Source organism: Lynx canadensis, chromosome D1 (genome assembly GCF_007474595.2).
Source record: "Lynx canadensis isolate LIC74 chromosome D1, mLynCan4.pri.v2, whole genome shotgun sequence".
Classification (NCBI taxonomy): domain Eukaryota; kingdom Metazoa; phylum Chordata; class Mammalia; order Carnivora; family Felidae; genus Lynx; species Lynx canadensis.
Window position 1 is genome coordinate 63,250,742 of NC_044312.2, and position 25,124 is coordinate 63,275,865.

The window sequence follows — 25,124 nt, forward strand, 5'->3', positions numbered from 1 at the left end:
CCAGCATGATTCACTTGAAGCCACAAAAGAAAAGCTTAAAGAAGTTCAAAGTCAGGGCAGCAGAATCAAGACTAAAAAAGGCCAAACAGTAGAAAGGAAAGCCCCAGCATCCTGAAATCAGAAACAATCTTGTCCTCCAAGAAGCAGGAAACAAGAAGAAATACCCCAAAAACATGAAGGCTCCTGAGACGAGAGGACCAAATGCAAGACTAATAAAATTAAATGCTGAAGACTAAAGACAATGAGAGAGAGTCAAAGAAGTGAGGATAAGATTAAGACAAAAGGAACATGGAGATAGCCCAACATAGGAAAAAAAAAAAAAAAATCAACCTCAAGAAGGAAATTAACTGTCTCAAAACACGAAGAGGACATTCCATCAGGCTGAATAGATAAAAGACCATGGTCTAACTTTAGCATAATGCGAAATTGGTATCTTTGTAAAATTAAAGCTTTGACATCTATTTCCTATTGATTTTAGACAATAATTCCTAATTAACCCAGGCATGTATCATAAGTACTTTTTGGAATATTGTAAAAATACACATGCCCTGTATATTATAATCCAAGAAATCTAAGGCAGGGAGCCTAGAAACTGTTGTAGCTGTTGCCATTTTCAAATTCTGAAGTGTGCACCTGGTTCAGAAACACTGGTCTAATCAAAGTCAGTGTAGAATACTTCATCCATACCCTTAGTATTCAAAAACCTCACCTACACAAAACAGCTATCCCAAAACCTCACCTACCAAGAGGCCTACTACCAGGTATCTCAATGTATCTGAATGATTTTCAACAGTTTTCCAGAACCTTTAGTAATCTGAGAACTTCTATTTTAAATACAAGGACCTAGGGAACTTCAATTTGTTATAAGAAGGAAACAAAAAAATGGTTCCAGAGCTAAATAAGTGGCATAAAGTTCATGACTAAATGAATGCTTTATTCCCCTAGAAAGACTCTGGGTCTTTATTATTGGAAACTACTTACTCCTCTTTCATACATATTTCTACTGATTAAAATCCAAACTGCTTACCATGGTCTACAAGGTCATGCATGACTGAATCTTACCTACCTCTCTACTTTCATCTCATTCCCTTCTCCCCCTTGCTCACTACACCTCCAGTCTTACTGGTCTTTTATTTCCTCAAATACACTCACTCATCCCCATCTCATGTACTGTGCATGCTGCACCCTCTGCTCAGACTCTTCTTCCACTTGTTCTTCAATAGGTGAACTCCCTCATGACCTTTAGGTCTTAGCTCAATGTCACCTCCTCAGAAAGGTTTCTGACCACCTTATTATCTTCTAAACAGCTGTTTGGTTTTTTCATAACAGTGACCACAACTTTCAATTATTTTATTAATGGGTTTGTATAAAGTAAGGAAGCTCCATGACACCAGCAACTATGCCTACCTTGTTTACCACTTATCCTTAGTAGGAGAAAACAGTAAGTAAAACATTCAGTAAAAATGTTCAGGAGGAAGGAATGTTTAAGTAGGTAGGTGGGGAGATGGGTGCCCCAAGTTACAGCACTTCAAATGTGGCAAATCCAAAGGGGAAAAAAGCTAAGCATACCAGTAGCAGCTGGATCACCTATCAAAGCAAACACAAAACCTGGGGAAGTGATCTCAGTCACCCACAGCAGGCCACAGTACAATACACAGCTGAAGAGAACCCCAGGCCAATGCTACATCGCAAGTACAGCACAATGGCAAAACCCCTAGTCATGATGAGGAGCCAGTTATCCAGAAAAAGTAATGTGTTCTAGATTCAAATATTACATAAGCAAGGGAGCTACTCCCAAAGTGGTCAAAAGTTTAATACTGGAAAGTAAATGCCACCTAACTTTGAAGTGACTGCTGGAGACAAAGGCCAAAGAAGGGCAGGCACACCCTCCCAGAACAAAGTTCAGAGAGAGAAGATGGCTCACCCAGGTAAGCCAGGACAGAGGTAGGGGCCATACCCGGGAGTTGCTGCCAATACGGGCAACGAGGGTGTCAAGGATGGTGTGGGTGTCATGCCGGTGTAACAGCAGGAATCGCAGGAAGGTACGGAGCAAAGCAGGCTCTGAGATACTCCGTAGGAAAAGCTCCAGATAGGCGGTACTGGCGATCATCTCCTCCACAGAGGTCTGGACGAAGGGGAGGGAAAGTTTAGAAATTTAGGGCTTCCCTGCACATGTACTAAGTTATTTTCCCCGAGCTCTAAGGAGGAACCAGGAGAAGATAGGGAAAAGGGGAAGAGTACCCAGCCCACTACTTCCCACATTGGTCCTGGCACTGGGGTCACCACCCCTCAGCCTTGCCACCCATAACTCTCACCTTATGCAGGGCAGGGCCCATGACAGGCACCAAGAACCCATTATGGATATAATCAACTAGCTGCTTCTGCACCAAAGGGTGAGCCACCTGTAGGGGTACAACAGAGAAGGAGGAAGAATGTGAGGTGACCACTGTCTGGAAGGGAATAGAATGGTACAAGCAGGCACCCCACCCCCAAGATGGCAGAACAGCAGAACTCCAGGGAATGTGCCCCCTTCCCACCCCATTTGCCCAGAATGACCAAGAACCAGTCCTCCTGGGAAGGTGCAATCCCACCTGAATGACTGCATTGCAGAATTCTAGGGAACTCATGAAGAGCGCAAGGGCTGGCACTCCCAGCCAATCCTCCCGTCGCAGGCAGTGCCAATCATCCCCTGGAACCTCAATCTTGCGGGGCAGTGAGGAGTACAGGGCACTCAGCCCTGTGGCCAGCACCTGGGGGCCATCCCCAAGGACAGGTTACCAAAAGCTCAGACAATACATAAAAGGGAACCAGGGGAGCTATTAACCCAGAGTTTTTTTTTTTATTTTTTTTTTTTTTTTTAAAAATTTTTTTTTTTTTTTTCAACATTTATTTATTTTTGGGACAGAGAGAGACAGAGCATGAATGGGGGAGGGGCAGAGAGAGAGGGAGACACAGAATCGGAAACAGGCTCCAGGCTCTGAGCCGTCAGCCCAGAGCCTGACGCGGGGCTTGAACTCACGGACCGCGAGATCGTGACCTGGCTGAAGTCGGACGCTTAACCGACTGCGCCACCCAGGCGCCCCTAACCCAGAGTTTTGATGGGACTAGGGGAAAGAACTATTCCTCAAGCAGATATTTAGTTATCCAATGTGCCAGGACATCACCTGGGAACACTGGTCCATGAAGAGTCTTAGTATCTATGCTGTCCACCTAAGCCCATGTTTCATCCCCACCCCAACTCCAGGCACTGTTTTCAAACCCAGGGGGCTACCACCTAAAGGAAAAGTACCCAGTACATAGCCCCTCCACATCTTCTGGATAGCAAGGTGCTGTCTAGTGTCTATACACCATACCCTACCCCCCATCCCAGGAGGTGCTGACCGGGCAGAAGTAAGAGTGATCTGCAATGTAGCGGCCCACAGTGGGACTCCCGGCCGACAGAGCCATGAGCAGGAGTAGGGCATCACGGGCCTGCTGGCCCAGCGTGCCCTCCCGATGGACGAAGGGAACAAGGCGAGAAAAGAGGAGAAGGCGGGGGGCAGCTCCAGGCTCAGGAGGTGGCTGCAGGAAGAACTCGAGCAATGAAGGTTCCCGGGCCAGACACACACACAGCTGGCTGAGAAGTAGCACCAGGCCTTCATCCAGTGCTGGGCTACTGGGCACAGGACGGCCACAGGCATCCAGCAAGGTCAGCAGAGCCTCACGAACTGGACCATGTCGCAACAGTGGCTGGCGAGCTTCACTCACTAGCATCTCAAACAGCTTCAGTTGCTCAGCCCGCCGTTCCTCAACCCCATCCCCAAGCTCATCCCATTGAAGCTGCCAAACCAACACACGGGTTAGCAGGTCCTCACGCAAAGCGAACTCCAGCAAGGGCCCAGGGGTCGTGGGGGCTGAGGGGACCACACGATCTTCTACCAGCAGTGTCAACATCTGGTAAGTGTGGTTGCGTACAGCACTGAGATCATCTGCACCCCCAGAAGCTGCCCGAGGGCCTTGCCGCTCCAGGATTCGCACTACCTGGAGAAACAGAAGATAGAAGGAATCTAAGATGATATGATGACTAAATGGGATGGTGAGAGTGAACAGAAGGTTAGGAGAATTCAGGGAGCCAGTGGATTAGGCCATTTGGTATAGAATCTCCTACCTGGGACCAGTGATTCTTGAAGACCATGAGGCAGGTCTCAGGGTCAGCCATGACAGGGGCCTGCAGACTGGACCCCTGAGGTACACGGTGCCCAGGGCCCCGGGAGGCCAATCTGCTCAACCAGTTCATCCTCTCCATGAGGCAGGCTGGGCAGGGCCAGTAGCCAGAGGGCCACACTCTGAGAATTTGCCAGCTGGCAGCTTTCTCCACTTGTGTCTCTAGTCTGCTTCATCCGGTCTGCAGGAGCCAGTAGCTGGCCATGGATCCAGAAGATACACCAGGCTGGAATAGCGAGCCCAGAGGTCACGGCCCAGTCCAGACCTGCAAATCTAATTCAAAGACAGAGAGAAAGGAAGAAATCAACAGAGGAGTTTGCCTCTCTCCACTCCCCAACAGGAAGAACTCAGAGCCACCAATCAAACACATATGCAAACACACAGTACCTTAAATATAACGTGTTTAAAACAGAACTCATTCCTACCACCAAACCTATCACTCCTCCAGCTTTCTCCATCCCAAGTACTGATACCAATATTCACCTACATGCTCAGGCCAAAAACTTGAACATCATCCTTACTTCTCCTTTTCCTTAATTCCAATGTCCAGTTTATCAGCAAACCCTATCACCTATACCCTCAAAGCATGTCTTACTATTGCAATAGCTTCCAATCTGGTGTCCATGCTTCCAGTCTTGTTTCCCCCTCCCCTGACAGTCTATTCTACACAAAGTAACCAGAGTGATATTTTTAAAACCTAACTTATGTTACATCTCTCCTCTCTTGAATACCCTCCAATGACTTCCCATCACACTAGTAACAATCCAAATCCCTTACCGTGGCCTCTGGGTACTCTATGATCTAATCTGTATTAACTTCCTACCATCCTCCTCCTCACTCATACTTTACTCACGCAGGCCTTCTAGAATACTCTCTATTCTCTGGGCTTGGAGTGCTCTTCCCTGATCTTCACATTGTTCACATCACTCCATTTTTTTCGAATGCTGTCTCCTCAGAGAGGCCTTACTTAATTCTATTTAAGTAGTACATCTTCCCACCTTCACTCTCTAGCTTCCTAATCTTCCTTCTTAGCAGTTTTCACTATCAAAAAATATTTACTCGCTTATTTATTTGTCTAGCTTCTCCACCAGAATGTAAGCTCACTGAAGGCAAGGTTGGTCTGTTTTGTTTACTATTGTATCCCCAGTACCTAGAGCAATACCTAGGGACTCAGTAAATATTTGCTCAATGTGTGGATGCTTAAGTGAATGAATGAATAAACAAACGAATGAATGAAGGAACAAGAAACCCAGTCTTGGGGTGCCTGGCTGGCTCAGTTGGTAGAGTATGCAACTCTTGGTCTCAGGATTATGAGTTCAAGCCCCACATTGGGTATAGAGATTACTTAAAAATAAAATCAGGAAGGAAAGAAGGAAGGAAGGAAGGAAGGAAGGAAGGAAGGAAGGAAGGAAAGAAGGAACCCAATCTTGATCTGACTCCAGCCCTCCGAGACTACTGAGGAAGAAATATTTTTCTACCTATCACAGTCCCTCCCTAGAATCCCACCCAGTAGGAAATAACCCAAGAGACCCTTAACTAGCTGAACACTCTTAAGGGGGAGAAATCCAGAGCCAACCGAAAGAGTGGAACAATTTTCATTCCAGCGAAGAGCACAGGGACACATTCCCATATACACACAGATACCCCACTCCTGCCAGATATAGCCAACACTCACTCCTGGGGCCATGACATGACACCCTCACTAGGGAAAGGGAAAAAGTACCAAAATAGCTGTTGGCCTAGACCATGGCTCACAGTTCCTTCTCCATCACACCCCTCACCGCCTCAGCAGTATTATCTCTCACAAGTACAAAAACTTCAGAGGAAAGGCGTGGTTCAGTTGTCCTTCCTCTTTAAGCTCAACAAGGGCTGAAGGAACCCAGAGACCTGGCAATAGCCCCACACTCAGCCCTCGGGTTATGTTACCACCATCCCCTTCCACCCAGATACTCTCTCTTACAGTTACCACCAACTCACAACCAAAGGAAGGTAGCAACTATACTTAAGGAAGCCTTCTGTAAAATAGGAGACAGTTTTATAAAGGGCAGGGCCAGCCCTAAACAGCAGGCAGGGTTCACTCACTGTACATCCGTACTGATAATGTACTGAGCACTCTGCTAAATAATCAATGCAAATACAAAGACAGATAAAAACAGTTGGAGGGGAGCATAAACAATACCTCTAATGAATATTATAAACAGAGGTATTTACAAAAGTATCACAGGGATATGAAAGCAAGTAATTCTGCATGAAAGACTATAATGGGGATTCCAGAAAAGAGATGACTTCTGACTTAAATCTTTAACAACTGAAATACTGGCAACAAAGAGAGCAGAGGAAAAGACCTTCATACTAAAAACAGTATGTAGAGAGGTGCCTGGGTGGCTCAGTCAGTTAAGGGTCTGACTTCAGTTCAGGTCATGATCTCACAGTTCGTGGATTCAAGCCCCAGTCGGGCTCTGTGCTGACAGCTCAGAGCCTAGAGTCTGCTTCTGTATCTCCCTCTCTCTCTGCTCCTCTGCTGCTCTCACTCAGTCTCTCTCAAAAATAAGTAAGCAGTAATAAAATTTTTTTTAATTAAAAAAAAACCAGTATGTACAAAAATATGGCACTATGAAAGAACATGACAAATCTGAAAAACAGTTCCAACTTGGGGATGGCATAATCACAGACTACTTAGAGAAGAGAGAAACAATATGGAATTGAAGGGTAAATAAGGGTGAAGCTTATAATTAGCAGTGAATAGCAGGCTAACGAGTTTAGGTTTTATCTATTGACACCCCGGAAACAAAAAAGATTTTTTAGACAAGGAAATGACAAGATCAAATTTGCCTTTAAAAATATGTCAAATAGAAGTATAATAAGGTGAATGAGACAGGCAGAAGGCAGATGAAGTAAGAGCAGGATTAGAAAAGATAAATCTGATATTCACCTTTATCTTTGCATGTGCCATGTGATAATGAAATTATTTACACCTGTAATATCTCTGCCAATAATACCAAGCTCCTTCAAAAGGGACCATTATCATTCATTCTTTGCAATCACAGTGCCAACACAGTGCCTGGCATTCAAAAATACTTGTGGAACTGAACACTGAATTAAAACCAATTATAGCTAACATATATTGAGCACTTACTATGTGCCAGGCTTTTTTCTAAGTACTATATATAGTAGCTCATTTAAATCCCATAAAAACTCTAGATGTACTGGTATCTCCATTTTACACATAAGAAAATCAAAGCCTAGAAAGATTAGATTTACTGTAAAGTTAGCCAGCTAGTAAGCAAGACTAGAATGCAAATGCAGATAATCTGCCTCCACATTTAACCTAGCCATGAAGTAGAAGCAACAAGACCTGACAAATGAATGGAGGAGAAGAGAAGACTCAGATATGAAGTCTAAGAGATTCAGTAAAAGATAATGCTTAACAGGCAAGGAACACATAACAAAGGGAGGAGTGTTTTAGAAAAAAAGGATGAATACAGTTTTGGATATGTTAAGCTTTGAGACACCTATAGGATATCCACGATGTCCAGAAAGCAAACAGAAATATTATACGTGAGCTCGAGTGAAATCAAGAATAAGGATATACATCCAGAAGTCAACAACTAATTGGTGATAGATGAAGCTACAGAGAGGGATGGAATCATCCAAAGACATCAGCAGATCCTGAAAGGAGCCAAGGGTAACATTCTGTGGAAAACCAGGAATTAGGAAAACAAAAGAAGAGGTGTTTTTGAAGACTGTGAAGGTAGCCAGAAATGGAAGGAAAAATCCAAGAAATAATGATAATCTAAAAATCAAGGAAAGGAAGTTTCAAGAAACTAGAGATTGCCATAACATATAGTCTACAGACAAAGTAGAATGAAGATTGAAAACAGTCAGTTTTAGCAATCTAGTTTTAGATAAACTTAGGAAAGTAACTAGTTAAAGAATGACCAAGAGCCAAAGAAATGTAAAATGCAATTATCTGGAAAGTCAGTGACATAGAAGGATGCAAACAGAGCAACAGCTTAAAAAAACTAGGAGGGGTTGGAGGTGGGAAGCCAAGAAAAAGAGTTTTTATTGTTTGGTTTGGTTTGGTTTTATGGAGAGCCTCAAGGTTGTTTGTCAAGTGAGGAAAAGAAGTATGAAGAAAGTAACAGGTTATGGATAAATACAATGGGGATAATAGAAAAATCAGGTATAGCACTAGTCTGAGAAAAAGAAGTATGTATACCATTTTCTCTGAGGAGGAAAATAGTAATAAAGGATGGGTGCCAGTTCAGGTAAATCTGAAATCTGAAAAAGGGAAGCTAATATCTACTACCACCCCACCACTCACCTAATCTTCTCTCACTCACTCACTCACCCAGGAGAGCCGGGGTGGGGAAGAAGAAAAAGGGGTGAGAAGGTGGTAGAGCCACAGAACAGATGCTCAGTCTTTCATACGTGGTTTCCTATAAACCATCAAACAGTCATACAGACTGGTAACTACCAGCAGCAGGGATGCACTGAAAAGGTACTTATCTGTCTGCCCAAGTACTGAAGATACCAAGTAAGCATGGGCTGGGGAGGGCAAAGCCAACAGTTGAGAATACTAATAAGAAATGTCCCCTTCTACTAGCTCTCTCACTATTATTAGCATTATGTCTTATTGGTTTCCTTAAACTCTGCCTATGCCCTCGTAAATATAATCCCTTTATCAAATTCTTCCCAAACCAAATGCGTTCAATCTGCCCCCCTGAAGACCTTGAATAACAGAAGAATATCTATTACTGCTTACAGAATGCTTTCTCAATCATAATCTCATCTGAGGACTGAAAACAAATAGAGGCCCTAACATCAAGTAAGAATAACACAAAGTAGTAGGTAAAGCAGGAGCTCTGGTGTTCCTCAAATAAAGGTTTGAATCCCAGTCCACCATTTTCCAGTTGTGTGACCTTAAAAAAAATCACCTCCCACATCAAAGCCTCAGTTTACATAAACTCCTGATGAAATAAGTGTTGTTACTGTTTTAAAAATTAAATAAGAGGAGCGCCTGGGTGGCTCAGTCGGTTGGGTGTCCGACTTCGGCTCAGGTCATGATCTCGCAGTCCGTGAGTTCGAGCCCCGCATCGGGCTCTGTGCTGACAACTCAGAGCCTGGAGCCTGTTTCAGATTCTGTGTCTCCCTCTCTCTGACCCTCCCCTGTTCATGCTCTGTCTCTCTCTGTCTCAAAAATAAATAAACATTAAAAAAATTTTTTTTTTTAAATTAAATAAGATAACCTACGTAGCACACCAGGCATATAAAGCAGGTGCTCTGTAAATGGCATTTTCCTTTCCCCATTCCCTCTCCCGATCCTATCTGACCAAGATAACCTCACCTCTAAGAGGAGAGATCTAACCTGCTCTGACCTGTGCATCCCACCACCTCACACTCATACCCTGGTAAGCAAAAGATGAGCCAAGCATCCAGTGTCAGCAAAGTAAAGCTTGATCATGTCCAAAACTAAATTGTCTTTAGCTGCTAGGACTCATTTCCAAAGATTAACAACTAATTCCTACCTTGCAATATAACTGGGGTGCCCACTTCTGCTTTATTACTTGACCAACAAAGGGCACTGCTCACAAACTCAAGAGGGACTAGCCTCCAGGACCTTTCTTCATCCCTCCCGATCCCCAACTCTTCTCAAAGACCTCAAAAAGAAAAGCCATACTGAAATCAGTGTCTCAGAACCCAAAAGCTAACACTTAACCCGGGCCCCCTTCACAAACTGTAAAAATACAAAAGGAGACCATAGCTTGGTGTTCCTATCACCTACTTAAGACTCTCTCATTCCCAGCTAACTGTGCAAAGTTCAAAAGCGAGACAAAGAAAATGGAATCACCACTCTATTACTGTGCCGTTTCCTGCCACAGCAAAGTCTATAAAAAAGTATACCCCTCTTCCCAGATTTACCATCAGGCTCAGTCACAGGGGAAAAAGGGGAAGAAAGAGCTGATCTTTTAGACCCACAAATAGCCAAGTTCAGTCACTCATCTTAGGGCACAAAATAAAGCCTTAAAGGTACATTCAGCAAGGGTGTCTACCAACCTCAGAATAGCAGGCACAGGTAGGAAGGAGGTGGCTCAGTTTTACTGAGGAACCTTTGCCCTGGGAGAGGCAAGAGAGGGAGGGAGCTGGGGACAGGGATACACCTGCAATACCTACAGTAGACAGGGAGAAATCAAAATGACCTCTCGAGAACAGGTCAGTAAAGTCCTGAGCTTTCTCTCCCTACAGTGGCTCTTCCCAGGCAAGATGACTGACTACTGACATTAGAGGCACGAATGAGCTATTACTGTATATACTGAAAGTAGAAAGATCTGGTTAAAACCTCATAGGAATACAAAAGGAGGGGGTACCTCACAGGAGCCTAATCTAGAGCTCAGCTTACATATATCCTCCCTGCTTGTCCATCCTTCGGCCTCTATAAATAAGACAAATGGGCTATCAATGTGTGGTGCCAACTCACTCCCTCCCCTCTCCCCAATACCACCTCTGCTTCTTACAGGGAATCTCACCTGACTTACACAACAATGTGAACCTCAGTTATGGTGACTCTCCTTTATAACAGTAAATTCCTATGTCACACATGGTTCTCTCTCCACCCCTCTTAGGTGATGATGACAAAGAAGATGTCAAAAAGAGAAGAGACTCAACTAGATCCTAAGGAAAAAGGAAAGTTCACTGGGCAGAGAAGAAAAAGTGTCCCTAGTTAGAGAAAAAGCTATTACAAAGATCTCAGGGCTTAAAAAAAGTAACATGTTAGGGAACTATGAAGACTTTATTCAAGCTAGAACACAAAGTAGAGAGTGGCAGGAGATGAGGCTGGAGAGGTGAGTTGAGGCCAAATGATGCCATATTAAGCAATTTGGATGTTGTCCTACAGAACACAAAGAGCCAAAAGTTTTTAAGCGAGGAGTTCTATGATTACATTTGTATTTTTAGAAAGATCATTCTAGGGAAAGACTAGAAAAGAGCAAGACTGAAGGCAGGAGACTGTTGGGGGGAGGGAGTGAGAATCCAGATCAGAGATGAGGAGGAAGTAAACTAAAGCTTTAACAGTGAAGATGTAGCCACAGAGATGAAGAGGAGATAATTTAAAGGGAAACATTAAGATTTTAGTGACTGACTAAATACAGGGCATAAAGGAGCAGAAAGAATGAAGATGACACTGAAGTCCTTGCCTAGACTGAGATACAGAATATGCTACAACAGCATGCTCTCAGAGCAAAGATAGTGAGTTCTGTTTTAGACATGTTAATTTTATGATACCTGTGGAGATATCTGGTAGATCACTGAATATATATGACTGGAATACAGGGAGAGACACACTAGATAAAGAAGTAACCACCCCATCATGATATACTTTTGTATTTAACACTCTCTCTCTAAACTGAAATTGTCTTTTCACGTATCTACCTCTCTCAACCTGACTTAGAATTCCTTGAGACCACAGAGGACCATGTCTTCTCTATCTTGTTATCTCATAAATGTGAGCATCACAAGGACAGACTACATACTGAAAAAGTATTTTCTGAATGAATAAAGGAATTAATACATGAATGAATGAATTTGTTCTTCCAGTATTTACTAGAGGGCCTGGCGAATAGCCGATGTGCAATAAATGATTACATAAAGCACTCCAAACATGTTTCTATCTAGGTATCATCACCCTCATTTATGTTACATCTTCTCAGATTTACCACCTAGCTGTATATGTAAGTCAAAATCCATTATACTTACTACACTACTATTTCAACAGAGTTCAGTACAGCTTACCAAACTCAGTACTTTCTCTGAAACACCCAAGAATTTGTACAGTCCCCTAAGAACCTTCTGATGACATGACTTGTCCTGTCACCATCACAATGTGAACCAGGTATTATGTATACCTGTTCCCATGTCATTGCCACAATATTAAACAGAAGCCCCATCTCTCTGTCACCCTCAAAGTGTCTTTAATCTCTTTTGGAACCACATTAATTACAAATGATAAAAAATGGTTTTGCCAATATAATGCCCTCATGTCATCACAACTTTTCCCATACTTAACGTGCCTTTTAGTCCACATCACCTTCACTCTGTTACAAACCTTCTTTCCCCAAGTCACTCTCAGGAGACCAGATTTTGGGTTCAGCCTTGCCACTGTATACTATGTGACCTCTGGTTTATGAATATGATTCCTCATCTGTAACATAAGAATTCCAGCCCTTGCCTACTTCACAAAGTATGTAAACCCAGTGAAATGTGAAACTGAATGTATGTTGTTCAAATGTCAGAAGTTATATAGAATTACTGTATAAGCACATGTTCCTCAACATGATACAACAGCCACACCATCATCACTCTAAATTTCTGGATTTCAGGAACTAATAAAAATAATTTCTAAAAAATTTTACAAATAGGGTTGTTACTTTTTATTTTGGTAAATAAGACCATTTCTTGAAAACCCACCATCTACCATCACCATTATTTCATCAGTCAGAAAGCACTTTCACTAAAAGAATAGAATAATCTCAGAATAAACTTATCTTTATGAAAAACTCATGTTTCATATGTTATCTTTCTCTCCTTCCACCTTGGATGGATGAAAACTTTATCATGGACTGGCACTGTCCTTGGCCCAGAGTTTAGGAATCACTGCTCTAAACCCTGTTGTGATACATATAAGTTCTACAGTGTTCTTCCCACCAGGGTAGGTGGTCAAGGGTTACACTAGCATAAAAATGTTTGGCCTCTGGAGAGAAGCAATGAAAACATACCATGGGTCAGAACAGTTGGTTCTGAGGCTGAGACTCTGGAACGGACTGGCCACTTGGGTTTGGGTTGCCCTTAATTCTCAAGAGAATTGTCCAGACAGGAAAGGCCTAAATCTCCCTGAGGTTGAGGATGGTATCTAGGCTCTGTGGCCAACTGTGACTACAGAGGAAAATGTAGTGGTAGGAAAGCAAACTGTCCATTAAAACTGAGTGCCAACTCAGTTTTCTAGAACTTTTAATGTTTGTTTGTTTTGTTTGTATGTATGTATTTATTTGAGAGAGAGAGAGAGAGAGAGAAAGACTCCCAAGCAGGCTCCATGCTGTCAGCACAGAGCTCCACACAGGGCTCAATTTCACAAACCATGAGACATGTGACTGAGTCGAAATCAAAGAGTTGGGCACTTAACCAACTAAGCCACCCAGGCACCCCTAGAACTTTAAAAATGTTCATGTACATGTGGTTGGCAGGGAGAAAGGGACCTGCAAGATACTAATAAAATGAACCCTAAAATGTGTCATGCACGGAGAGTTGCATGGGAGTTGCAAAGGGATAGGAGAAAACTTCTGAGTGTAGTAGAAATGTTCTGTATCTTGAAAGTGGTAATGGTTTCACAGATGTAAACATATGGTAAAACCCATGTACATTTTAAACATGAGCAGTTTACTGTATATCAATTTACCTCAATAAAGTAGGGTTTTTTTTTTAACTCAACTGTAAGAAAGTGACTTAGAGCAAAGCCATTCTGCTTGAGAACCTAAACATAGTGTTGTATGTAACAAACCATGTGACTTTCATAAAAGTAGAATTAGCAACTCAAAGTGGTTAGTGCAATTTAGATGACAACCGTCAGAGCACAGCTAAGCATAGGTGAGGAGCAGCAGTGGAGTAAGACCGCCCAGAGCAGGTGGAGAGAAAACAAACATGGGCGGTCATAGCCAAAAAACCTCCATGCGAGGAACCATCTTCAAGTTTGCAGTCCCAAAGAGGAACTTGAGAAACCGGCAGTTTCAGTGATTACTCTGGTTGAAAACTAAGCCTCAAAAATTATTTTCATTATCCTAGTTATTACTGCCCATGATGCCTTCAATTTTCTGTCCTCAAAAAGCCAAGTGCACAACACTTCCACCCAGGCTGTCCTACTCGGTCTGAAACTACTGCTCTCACTAGGCAGGACAGTCCATCGAAGAAGGACTTACTTACCTCACCCTTATCCAAGCCTCACAATCCTCATTCCTTCCCCCCATGCCCTACCCTCAACTCCCTCACCCATTCCCCAGCAGCCCGCATGCTCCGGCCTTTGCCCTTTACTCTCCCCTTCCCGCACAGGCCGTACCCTCTTACTCTGGTCCCAGCGTTGCCCTCACCTCTGCCCACAGGTGCCTCAGCCCCTCAGTAAACTGTGTTCACAAGTCCCTTTCCCTTCGTCTCTTGAAAAGCATCCCCAGCCCCTCTTACAACCCAGCTCCTCACTTGCCCACTCACCCTCAGGCTCTTCGTACCCTGCTCCCCTACCTTAGACACTCACACCCGGCCCCTCACCACATGCCAGCCCCTCACCCAGTGCCCTCACAACCGGTACAGTCACCAAATGCGGTGCCGTCATTCCACAGTCCCTTAGCCCCTCATGCGAATCTCCGGGCCCTGCGGCCCATACTTGCTGTTCACTCACAGAATCCCGACCCTGACCAGGCCCGAACGCCGCAGCCGTGCTAGGTGAGTTCAGGCCGCCGCCATCGCTCCTGAGGCGCACCAGCCGCGCCCCGCCCCGCGCCACACGCAACCCGCGCCCCCGCGCACCACACGTAACCGCCCAGCGACGCACCGCTGGGCAGTGGCGTGCCAGCTCATTGGCTGGACCCGGCCAGAGCCGGAGCGTCGAGGCTTGTTTCCTGGCAACGGCCGAGCGCAGGGGCGGGGTCGCCGACGGCGTTCCGAGAGAGGAGTACCACCTCTTCTCCAGGTCCCGCCCCTTGTGCTGTAAACCCCGCCCCTCTGAAGGACTCCAGCGTGTCATAGGAGAAGACTCCTGGGAAGGCGGAGGCCCACAGGGCGGGGGGCGGAGCCTGAGAAGGAAAGGTCGAACCAGAAGGGCAGAAGGCGGGACCTAAGGAGGGACGCAACTTTAAGAGGCAGGGAAAGGCCAAGGGGCAGGGTTTGGGAGAGAGCTGAGGCTGAGGGACTAACGTGAAGGAGCGGGGCCAATGGTCCAGGGTGGTGCTTAGGATGGAAGAGTGGGCTGGAGTGGGCGGGGCTAGCACGAAGGTGTAGGCCTGAGGGGAGGAGTCAGTAGGTGGGCAGGGCCTGTGGAAAAGCTGAGCCCAAAAGACAGCTGACTGCAGTAAGACTATTACATTTTTTTAATGTTTATTTATTTTGAAAGAGGTAGAGAGCGCGTGAGAGGGAGGGGCAGAGAGAGAGAAAGAGAGAGAGAGAGAGAGAGAGAGAGAGAGAGAGAGAGAGAGAGAGAATCCCAAGAAGGCTCCGCGCCATCAGCGCAAAGCCCTGGGCTCCATCTCACCAACTGTGACATCATGACTTGAGCGGAAATCCAGCGGCGCTTAACTGACTGAGCCACCCAGGCGCCCTTGGCCTACTTCATTTTTGTTCCATCTGCACACATGGCTTGGACGACAGTACCGGGCTGGTGACCGCCCCCTCCCTAGCTTCCCCAGCACCTGATGCCCCGTGATCCCTTGGATACTGTCTTGTTCAGTTACTCAAGGAACACGGAATAAGCACCTCCATGCCAGATAGGATTCCAGATCAATTAGAATCCGTCTCTGCCCTGCAAGACTTCAGCCCTTTAGCCAGATAATTGCAATGTAGTGTAATAGTTGCCATCAAGGAGCAGCACTTAACATGATTTTATGTACAGAGGATGAAGGCAAAGAAGGGTGAAGGGGCTTAGGGGAGCCTTTGAGGAGTAAATGACGTCTGAGCAAAGAAACAAGCAAGAGCATGAGAAACTAAGAGAAATGAAAGCTTCAGATCAGGGCTATGGCTTAGATCAAAGTATTGCACCAATGTTAATTCCCTGGTTATATAATATGATAACAGGGGAACATGGGTGAGGAGTTTAGGGGAACTTTATTTTTTTTTTACCTTTTTTGCAACTTTCTGTAAGCCTGAAATTAGTTTAAAATATAAAGTAGTTAAAAAGAAAAAGAAATGGGGCACCTGGGTAGCTCAATCAGTTAAGCGTCTGACTTCGGCTCAGATCATGATCTCCCGGTTTGTGGGTTCCAGCCGCGCAACAGGCTCTGTGCTGACAGCTTGCTCAGAGCCTGAAGCCTGCTTGGGATTCTGTGTCTCCCCCTCTCTCTGCCCCTCCCATGCTCATGCTCTGTCTCTCTCTGTCGCTCAATAATAAATAAGGGTTAAAATTTTTTTAAAAAAGAAAAAGAAATGGCAGTTTCAGCCCAAAAGATCAGCCCATACCAATGCAGGAGGTGCTCTGGAAACTATAATGAGTACAGCATGTCTGGAGCCTAGGGAACATGCAGAGGAAACATTGTGAGATGAGGCTGAAGACATGGATAGACGTCAGTTATTAGATTTTGAGGCCATGTTAAGGAGTTTAGATTTTATTGAATAATAGAGAACTATAAAAATTTTATACATGGTTAAACTGATAAGGATCAAACTGAAGTTGTAAAGTTACAGAGAAATGGACATGTGGACATTAGAAGGTAGGGCACCAGGGCTTGAGGACTGGATGAATATAAAGGAAAACAGAAGGAATAAAAACTGATGCTTAGTTTATATAAGTTCATTCACGGGCAAAACTCAACTATGGTATTAGAAGTCAGGATAGTGATTACCCTTGGAAAAGCATTGCCTGAAAGGGGGAAGAGTAGGGTTCTTGTAGTGCTGGTTACATGGGTGTGTTCACTTTGTGAAATTCATCAAGCTGTATACTTAGGAAATGTGCACTTTTATATATATGTTTGTTCTTGTTGCTATGCTGTATAACAAATCATCCCAAATGTAGTAGTATAAAAAAACCATTTTATTATGCTCACAGATTCTGGGAATTCAACCAAAACACAGCAAGAATGGTGTATCTTTATTCAACAATTCCTGGGGCCTCATATAGGACACTTGAATGCCTGCGGGTGACTTGAAGTTGGTGGGTAGAATCATCTGAGGCTTCTTCACTCACATATCTGATGCCTGGGCTAGGACAACTCAAAGGCTGAACTCAGCTGGGACTGTCAAACACAGTACAGAGATATGACCGTTCCTTATGGCTTGGGCTTCTCACAATGTGGCAACTAGGTTCCAAGAAGGAATATCCTGACAGGAGGCTTCCAGATAAGGAGCATGCCCAACAGAATTAAGAAAAGGAAGCTGTATGGCCTTTTATGATCCAGTTATATTCTGTTATATTCTTGTTATATTCTATTGGTTGAAACAGTCACAAGGGAAGAATCAAAGAATTTGTGAACATTTTTTAAAACTGCCACAAAATCATATAATAATCATAATGATAGCAATAAAAATAAATACTAGTTTTAGATGTTTGAGCTGAAAGGCCAGAGAGAAGGATTATAAGAGAAAAAACATAAGCTCAGTTATAGTCCCAATGGGCTAAAGGTGACTATGGGATATCCAAGTGGAGACATCCAGTGAGCAGTTAGTGGTATAGATAAGCCTGCAGCTCAGAGTTTCTGGGAGTCAGTAGATGGGAAGGGAGATCCTGTGCATAACCAAGATTGGCCAGAGAGAGCTGGGAGCACAGAAAGAGAGTAAGACACCTAGGTCAGAGTTCTAAAAAACACCAACACAGAAAGGATAGGCAGATGGGCTTATGAAAAGACTAAGAAAAAAATAGACAGAAAAGCAAGGGGGCACTTAGGTGGCTCAGTTGGTTAAGTGTCCAACTTCGGCTCAGGTCATGATCTCACAGTTCATGGGTTCGAGCCCCACGTCAAGCTCTGCACTAACAGCTCAGAGCCTGGAGCCTCGTTCAGATTCTGTGTCTCCCTCTCTTTCTGCCTCTCCCCCACTTCTTTCTCTCTCTCTCTCTCAAAAATAAATAAATAAACATTAAAAAAAAAACAAGAAATTGCCTTAAGATAAAACCCTGGCTTTATAAAATGGCTGACAAAGCTCTTCCCTAGCTATTCCCTGTCCACCATTCAGCCTTCTCTTTCACCACTAGCCACTCAGGTTCTCTACAGAAACCAATGGATGTCCCCCAATCATCCATGCTTTTTAAAGTCTCTGTGCCTTTGCCCACTCTATGCACTTTGCCTCTAGTGCTGTTCACTCTCTCTTCACTATAGACCTAACTTCTATTCATCCTACAGAACCCAGGCTCAGTTGGGACCCTTCTTACAGTGTAATAGCCATCTGTATATCCACCTAATAGAGCAACCATCAAGCGAATATGTAATTGCCTATCTACCCAACTATTTCCCCTACCAAACTCCGAGTTTCTGGAGAGCAGAGAATGTGTTTCATTCGTCTTATCTCCCCAATATTGAGCACGATATTGGCCTGGCACAAAGCAGGTATTCTGATTATGACTTGTTGACTGAGATGATAGAAGTCAAAGGGAAATTAAGTTAAGGGAGAATTTTTAGGATTTTTTTGTTTGTTTTGGTGTAGGAGAGATTTAAGCATGTTCATAGAAAGGATAAATTGAAGGAGGTTGAGGATCTAGAAGACACATGGAATAGCTGATAGGATCAGGTACTAGAGATAACAGGAAAGGAATGGGGGCAAAACCCCACAGGATGGCCCCCCATCACACTCATCCAGTAGGAAATGAGGTAAGGTGGGTGTGGATGTAGATAAGGGTGCAGATAATGAAAACAGAGCTCACATTTGATGTGACAAGCATTCTTTGTCCCTAGAGACTAGTTCAGCACCTGACACAAATGAGCCATTCAGTAAATAGCTGTTAAATGAATAAATAATGAGGCCTAAGCAGGGAACTTGCACAAGGTAAAACAGAATGACTGAGCCTACACTGGCACCCGTGTCTCCTGACTTAGAGGACCCCTATGTAGTTCAGTTTGGTGGGGTGGGGGAGCAACAAGGCCCAGCCTTACCTCTGAAGTATGCACCCCCACCTTCTCCTGGGACCTCATTAGAGATGTTTAGTTGGGCAGGTGTAAGCCCAGGCCCTGGGAGACAGGGCGGGGTGATGGAGCCACACTGCCTCCACCCCTTCTATAGTGGCTGGCCCTGGTTGTGTTGCTAAGAGCTTCAGAAGCCAAAGACAGAGGAGTCACAGTGGAGACCAAGGGCAGCCTCTTCCAGGCAGGGAGGCACTAGCCCCCACCTCCTGAAGCTACCCACAGGTAGAAGCCCTGGATATCACATCCAGGCAACAGACCACGGAAGCATGAGCCAGGACAGCAAAGTGAAGACGACAGAGTCCAGCCCCCCTGCCCCATCCAAGGCCAGGTGAGACATCCTGCTTCCCTGTATCATCTCTGTCCGCCTAACTCGATGGAGCCTGATTCTTCTTGGTGCCCCCAGTGACAACGTCCACATTAATGGTGAAAAAAATGAAACACTGCTTCTCTTCTTGCCCACAGGAAGTTGTTGCCTGTCCTAGACCCATCTGGGGATTACTACTACTGGTGGCTGAATACAATGGTCTTCCCAGTGATGTATAACCTCATCATCATCGTGTGCAGGTTTGGCATGGGGCTAAAGGAAGGGCCTTAAACAGAGATAAGGGCTCAAGTGTCCAGCCAAGGAAAGGGGCGGGCTCTTGGCCAGGGCCTGAAGGAGGGGCAGCACCCAAGAGAGGGCCCAAGGCAGAGTGCTGAGTGCCTTGGGGAGATTGCCTTACACAGAGGATGCCCTGAGCCAATCTCTTCTGTCCCTGCCACACAGAGCCTGCTTTCCTGACTTGCAACACAGTTATCTGGTGGCCTGGTTAGTACTGGACTACACAAGTGACCTTCTATACCTACTGGACATCGTGGTGCGCTTTCACACAGGTCAGTGAGCCCAAGACTGACCATTTGTTCCATGTTACCTTCCAAAAGAGGGCCTCTTAGTCACAAGGTGACTAGTCATAAGTGACCCCTTTATAGCACTTTCGCATGCCTCCATACTTCACAACACCCCCATGCTCATCCCAGTAACCCTGGGGCAGGGTTATGCCCTCCCTCACCCTGTCCCCATGTCTGTCTCCCTGTCCCACCCTGGCCTGCCCACCCTCACCCTTATTACTAGAGCAGGTAGGTGTCCTGACTCAGCCTCATAACTGACCCCATCTTATGACTGACCCCAGCCTGTCTCCCCCTCCCCCTCCCCAGGATTCTTAGACCAGGGCATCCTGGTGGTGGACAAGGGTAGGATTTCAAGTCGCTATGTTCGCACCTGGAGCTTCCTGTTGGACCTGGCATCCCTGATGCCCACAGATGCGGCCTACGTGCAGCTGGGCTTGCACACCCCTATGCTGAGGCTGAACCGATTTCTGCGTGTGCCCCGCCTCTTTGAGGCCTTTGACCGCACAGAGACCCGCACGGCTTACCCAAATGCATTTCGCATCACCAAACTGATGCTTTACATTTTTGTTGTTATCCATTGGAATAGCTGCCTATACTTTGCCCTATCCCGGTACCTGGGCTTTGGGCGTGATGCCTGGGTGTACCCTGATCCCGCACAGCCTGGCTTTGAGCATCTGCGGCGCCAGTACCTCTATAGCTTTTACTTCTCCACCCTGATCCTGACCACTGTGGGCGATACACCACTGCCAGCACGGGAGGAGGAGTATCTCTTCATGGTGGGTGACTTCCTGTTGGCCGTCATGGGTTTTGCCACCATCATGGGTAGCATGAGCTCTGTCATCTACAATATGAACACTGCAGATGCGGCTTTCTACCCAGACCATGCACTGGTGAAGAAGTACATGAAGCAGCAGCACGTCAACCGCCGGCTGGAGCGGCGAGTTATTGACTGGTGAGGATGCTGGGCTTCCAGACCAGGACAGGGACAGGTGTTCTGGATAGAGCCTGAGGAAAATGGCTGGGTCCTTACTGCCTAGAAGTCCAGGCAGGGCAAGTAGGGCATGGCATGCATTGGGGGATTCACTGAGTGGGGCTTAGTAAAGCATGTCTTCCATTAGTTGTATCTGCACTTGGGGGGCTGGGTTGGATAAGAGATTGATAGGGAGAGGAACTTATACACAAGGAAGGATAACCTGGAGACCATGGAGTAAAAACTGCCATTGCCTGGTAGGGCTCAGATGGCTCTGGAAGAGGTAAAGGGAGAAGAGTGATACCTCCCAGGGAATGGCCAACAAGATGGTTGATTATGTCATAGGTATCCATGCTATACTATGAACAAAAGGAAATGTCAGCAAGTCGGGGAGCTAAATCAGAGGGCCTCTAGATACAGGGCCTGGTGACTGAAGTGGCTATCAGTGGGATATACAAGGTGTCACTGAATGGTGGTAGGTGGGATAAAGCCTGACAGGAGGTAAAGGGTGTCTTATTCACTGTCAACTGGTGGAGGCTTCCAGGCCTTGGTTGAGGGAGAAAAGGTCAAAACATATCAGTGACCAGCAGACCTTGGAGTGAAGATATTCATCAGCCAACTGTCAAGTATTCCCATGACCCCTGTAAGATCTCAGTGTGATTGAACGCTTGGCTGAAGCTGAGCTGAACCCTGATGGAAGGAATAGGGGCAGGCATGTTGGGGGCTGGGGAGGAACCACTGCTGCTCTTGTCCCTAGGTACCAGCACCTGCAGATCAACAAGAAGATGACCAATGAAGTAGCCATCTTACAGCATTTGCCTGAGCGGTTGCGGGCCGAAGTGGCTGTGTCTGTACACCTGTCTACTCTGAGCCGGGTGCAGATCTTCCAGAACTGTGAGGCCAGCCTGCTGGAGGAGCTGGTGCTGAAGCTGCAGCCCCAGACCTATTCACCAGGCGAATATGTCTGCCGCAAGGGGGACATTGGCCGGGAGATGTATATCATCCGTGAGGGTCAGTTGGCCGTGGTGGCAGATGATGGTGTCACCCAGTATGCTGTGCTTGGTGCAGGGCTCTACTTTGGGGAGATCAGCATCATCAACATCAAAGGTGGGTACCTCAGTGTTTGTTCTGGGACAGGGCTGAGGGAGGGGGCGGGGATAGCAGAACCCCATACTGAGACCAAATGGTACATCAGGGCCTGCAGATTTAGGAAACCTGGTCCTTGCCTGAGTCACTAGAGGGCTCACGGGAGAAGCAGGACATGGAGAGTCTGTTCCCTGAGAAGAAGCCAAGCCAAGGTTAGTGCACACTGTGGGTCCTTGGGAAGAGGAAGTAGATCTCTTTAGTGTGTGTCAACCCAAGGCACCAACACACCAGTGGCAAGTGACAGAGATGATAATAATAATAGCCAATATTAATTGCACACTTACTGCATGCCATGTTCAAAGTGCTTCACATGTACCAACTCATTATATTCTCACAGTAACTCAGGTAGTTACCATTATCTGTATTTTAAAGGCAAGGAAATTGGAGTACAGAGAGGTTTGGGAAACTGTCCAAAACCATTGAGGTAATAAGTACACACACTTGGGAGTCAGTAGAAGGAACTTTCTCACAGCCAAATGGAAAGGAGGGTAGTAAGAAGGCATTGCCATTCACTCCACCAACACCAGGCCAGGCCAGGCACAGTACACGGGCTCACTGATTCCTTCCACCCACCTGCACAGTAGGCATTGATATGCCTAATCACAGGTAGGGACACTGAGGCCCAGGAGATGGGAGAACACAGCAAGGGGTGACCGCACTGTCAACTGACTGAAGCCAGATGAGCTCTCAGCCTGGGGATCCCACTCTAGTTATTCCAAAGGCCTCACATCTGTCCTCCAAGGATCTTTCAAGCTCTACAACCTGGATGCAGTCAGCTGCTGTCTACATGATTTTGGACAAGTTATTTCACTTTTTCCAGGCCTCAGTTTTCTCATCTATCCAATAGGGATGATATTAAAAACCCAAAGAGTTATTTGTGAGGATTAAATGAGTTCCACGGGTAAGTCATCAGCATCAGTGTAGTGCCTGGTGCCTGGCAAGTACCCTTCTGAGTCCTTCTAGCTCTGAGACTTTGCAGCTTTCAGCCTACTCTGTTTTCCCCCCAACCCCTCAGCAATATCGTTCTAAAATGTGAATGATATCATACAGCTCCCCTGCTTAAAATATTTCAGTACCTTGCCACTGTCCTCAGCATAAGGTCTGAACTCCCTGCGGTGGCTTACCACATGCGGCATCACCTGCTCTCCCCTCCTGTTTCCACTCTGCTTGCACCCGCACTTCACCCACTCTGGACTGCTTACTGTTTGCTGTGGCCGCCTAACTGGCTCCGACCTCCATCCCTCTGCTCATAATCCTTCCTCTGCTGGGATGCCTCCCCACGCCCCCGCCCTTCCCCTCTTACCTCCTTCTCAGTCAGGCATCACTTCCTCCAGGTTTCCCCAACATGTCTGCCAGCTTGTTAGGGGCTCTTTGCCTGTCTTCTCACAGCACTGGATGCATACGTCCACACTGCACCAGCTATACTATTTTGTAACTATCTGGCTCAATGTCTATCGCCTCCAGACTGAATTCTTGCAGGCAGTTCTTTGTTACCCACCTAGTACAGGGCCTGGTCCCCAGTATATTACTGAATGATGACAGAATTAATGAGACGGAAAAAGAGGCTCAAAATTACAAGCAGGGAGATGGGGGGTCCTGATTCATGAGTAAAAGCCCCCCTCACACCCACCCGACTAACTGTCCTCCTATGTGTCTGCCCACGGGCCACAGGAAACATGTCTGGGAACCGCCGCACAGCCAACATCAAGAGTCTAGGTTATTCAGACCTGTTTTGCCTGAGCAAGGAGGACCTGAGGGAAGTCCTGAGCGAGTATCCACAGGCCCAGGTCGTCATGGAGGAAAAGGGCCGTGAGATCCTGCTCAAAATGAACAAGTTGGATGTAAATGCCGAGGCAGCCGAGATTGCCCTACAGGAAGCCACAGAGTCCCGGCTGCGAGGCCTTGACCAGCAACTCGATGATCTACAGACCAAGTTTGCTCGCCTCCTGGCTGAGCTGGAGTCCAGCGCACTCAAGATTGCTTATCGCATCGAACGGCTAGAGTGGCAGACTCGAGAGTGGCCAATGCCTGAGGAACTGGCTGAGGCTGATGATGAGGGCGAGCCTGGGGAGGGAACCTCTCAGGATGGAGAGGGCAGGAGTGCCCAGGAGGGACCTCCAGACCCAGAGTGACCCCATTCTTATCTCTAGGACCCCAATCTCCAAGGGAATCCAGAGTTGTAGGAAAATCTGCCTGCAGAAACTCTGCCATCCTGTCTGCTAGGTACAGAGATAGGAATGAGTTGGGGGTATAGATGCTCACTTAGAAGTAAAAGAGTATAGCATCCATTCATCCCCCACTCACCAGCACACACACACACACACACACACACACACACAGTTGAATGTACACATACCGCCCCCCAAGACTGCATTCCATATAAAATTCTCTGGAGTTTCCATTTTCAGAACACATATCCTTTCTCACAAACATAGATATGTCTAATACCCACATAACATACATACATCCATTCATGCACCTCATAAAGACACATATAGTGAGACACACACCAGCAGACACACAGATGCCTTCCATAGGTGTGCATACCCTTGTGAACACATAAACACACCCAGAGCCCTCTTCTTCCAAGATATCCTTTAAATGCCTCCCAATGGGAAGTTCACAAATGTAGCCTGCAGGTTTTACTTCAATAAAGTATTTTCCTCCTCCCTAAGCATTATGGGGGTGACAGGAAAAGGCAAAGCCAATGGTGGGCCAGGATGAATTCTGTCTGAATTCTGAGTCATGGGGGTGAAGGGCATGGGCTGTGTAGTAGCTGGTAGGTTTGATTCAAAGATGCTGGGGTACATGATGAATTGAGAATCAGTGCTGAGCCAAGGCAAAGCAGGGTTATGCATCACACTGTTGTAAGTGTGCACATGCTTTCATAGACACATTCACATATATACACTGACCATTTGTATTTCATTCCAGAGTATGTATCCTTAACTTTGTGAGCTCTGAGTGATTTGACTTAGCTTAGTAAACCAGAGCAGACACCCCTGTTCCTTCTTCCTTCCTCTGGCCCAGCCCTGGAGCCTGGGGCTAGGGCTACCCCA

General features: G+C 45.9%; 2 protein-coding genes across 8 annotated transcripts in view; one reads left to right on the forward strand and one right to left on the reverse strand.

Annotated features, from left to right (window-relative positions):
* FAM160A2 (family with sequence similarity 160 member A2) overlaps positions 1–14,746 on the reverse strand; it is a 30,684-nt gene extending 15,938 nt beyond the window's left edge. For 5 of the 7 annotated variants that reach the window (XM_030331077.1, XM_030331075.1, XM_030331079.1 and 2 more), the window contains exons 1-6: positions 14,642–14,725; positions 4,148–4,476; positions 3,382–4,020; positions 2,592–2,750; positions 2,316–2,402; positions 1,958–2,125 (exon numbers count right to left, since the gene is read on the reverse strand). In XM_030331077.1, coding sequence (XP_030186937.1) covers positions 1,958–2,125; positions 2,316–2,402; positions 2,592–2,750; positions 3,382–4,020; positions 4,148–4,285 — 1,191 coding nt within the window. In that variant the 5' untranslated portion in view covers positions 4,286–4,476; positions 14,642–14,725. Of the gene's footprint in view, positions 1–1,957; positions 2,126–2,315; positions 2,403–2,591; positions 2,751–3,381; positions 4,021–4,147; positions 4,477–14,641 lie in introns of all 7 variants that reach the window. The other 2 variants (XM_030331074.2, XM_032595113.1) reach the window with 2 other exon arrangements.
* Positions 14,747–19,327: 4,581 nt separating this feature from the next.
* Positions 19,328–24,299, forward strand: CNGA4 (cyclic nucleotide gated channel subunit alpha 4). The gene is made up of 6 exons (XM_030331080.1): positions 19,328–19,389; positions 19,524–19,625; positions 19,828–19,934; positions 20,256–20,901; positions 21,677–22,026; positions 23,737–24,299. The coding sequence occupies exons 1-6, from the start codon at positions 19,328–19,330 to the stop codon at positions 24,195–24,197; spliced, it is 1,728 nt and encodes a 575-aa protein (XP_030186940.1). The 3' UTR covers positions 24,198–24,299.
* The last annotated feature ends 825 nt before the right edge of the window (positions 24,300–25,124 follow it).

What these genes read in the sequence shown, in the direction of transcription:
- CNGA4 (XM_030331080.1), top strand. Translation starts at nt 19,328, where the DNA reads ATGAGCCAGGACAGCAAAGTGAAGACGACAGAGTCCAGCCCCCCTGCC. An exon ending in CCTGCCCCATCCAAGGCCAG is followed by an intron (nt 19,390 to 19,523) that starts GTGAGACATCCT and finishes TCTTGCCCACAG; the next exon opens with GAAGTTGTTGCCTGTCCTAG. An exon ending in CAGCATCATCAACATCAAAG is followed by an intron (nt 22,027 to 23,736) that starts GTGGGTACCTCA and finishes CACGGGCCACAG; the next exon opens with GAAACATGTCTGGGAACCGC.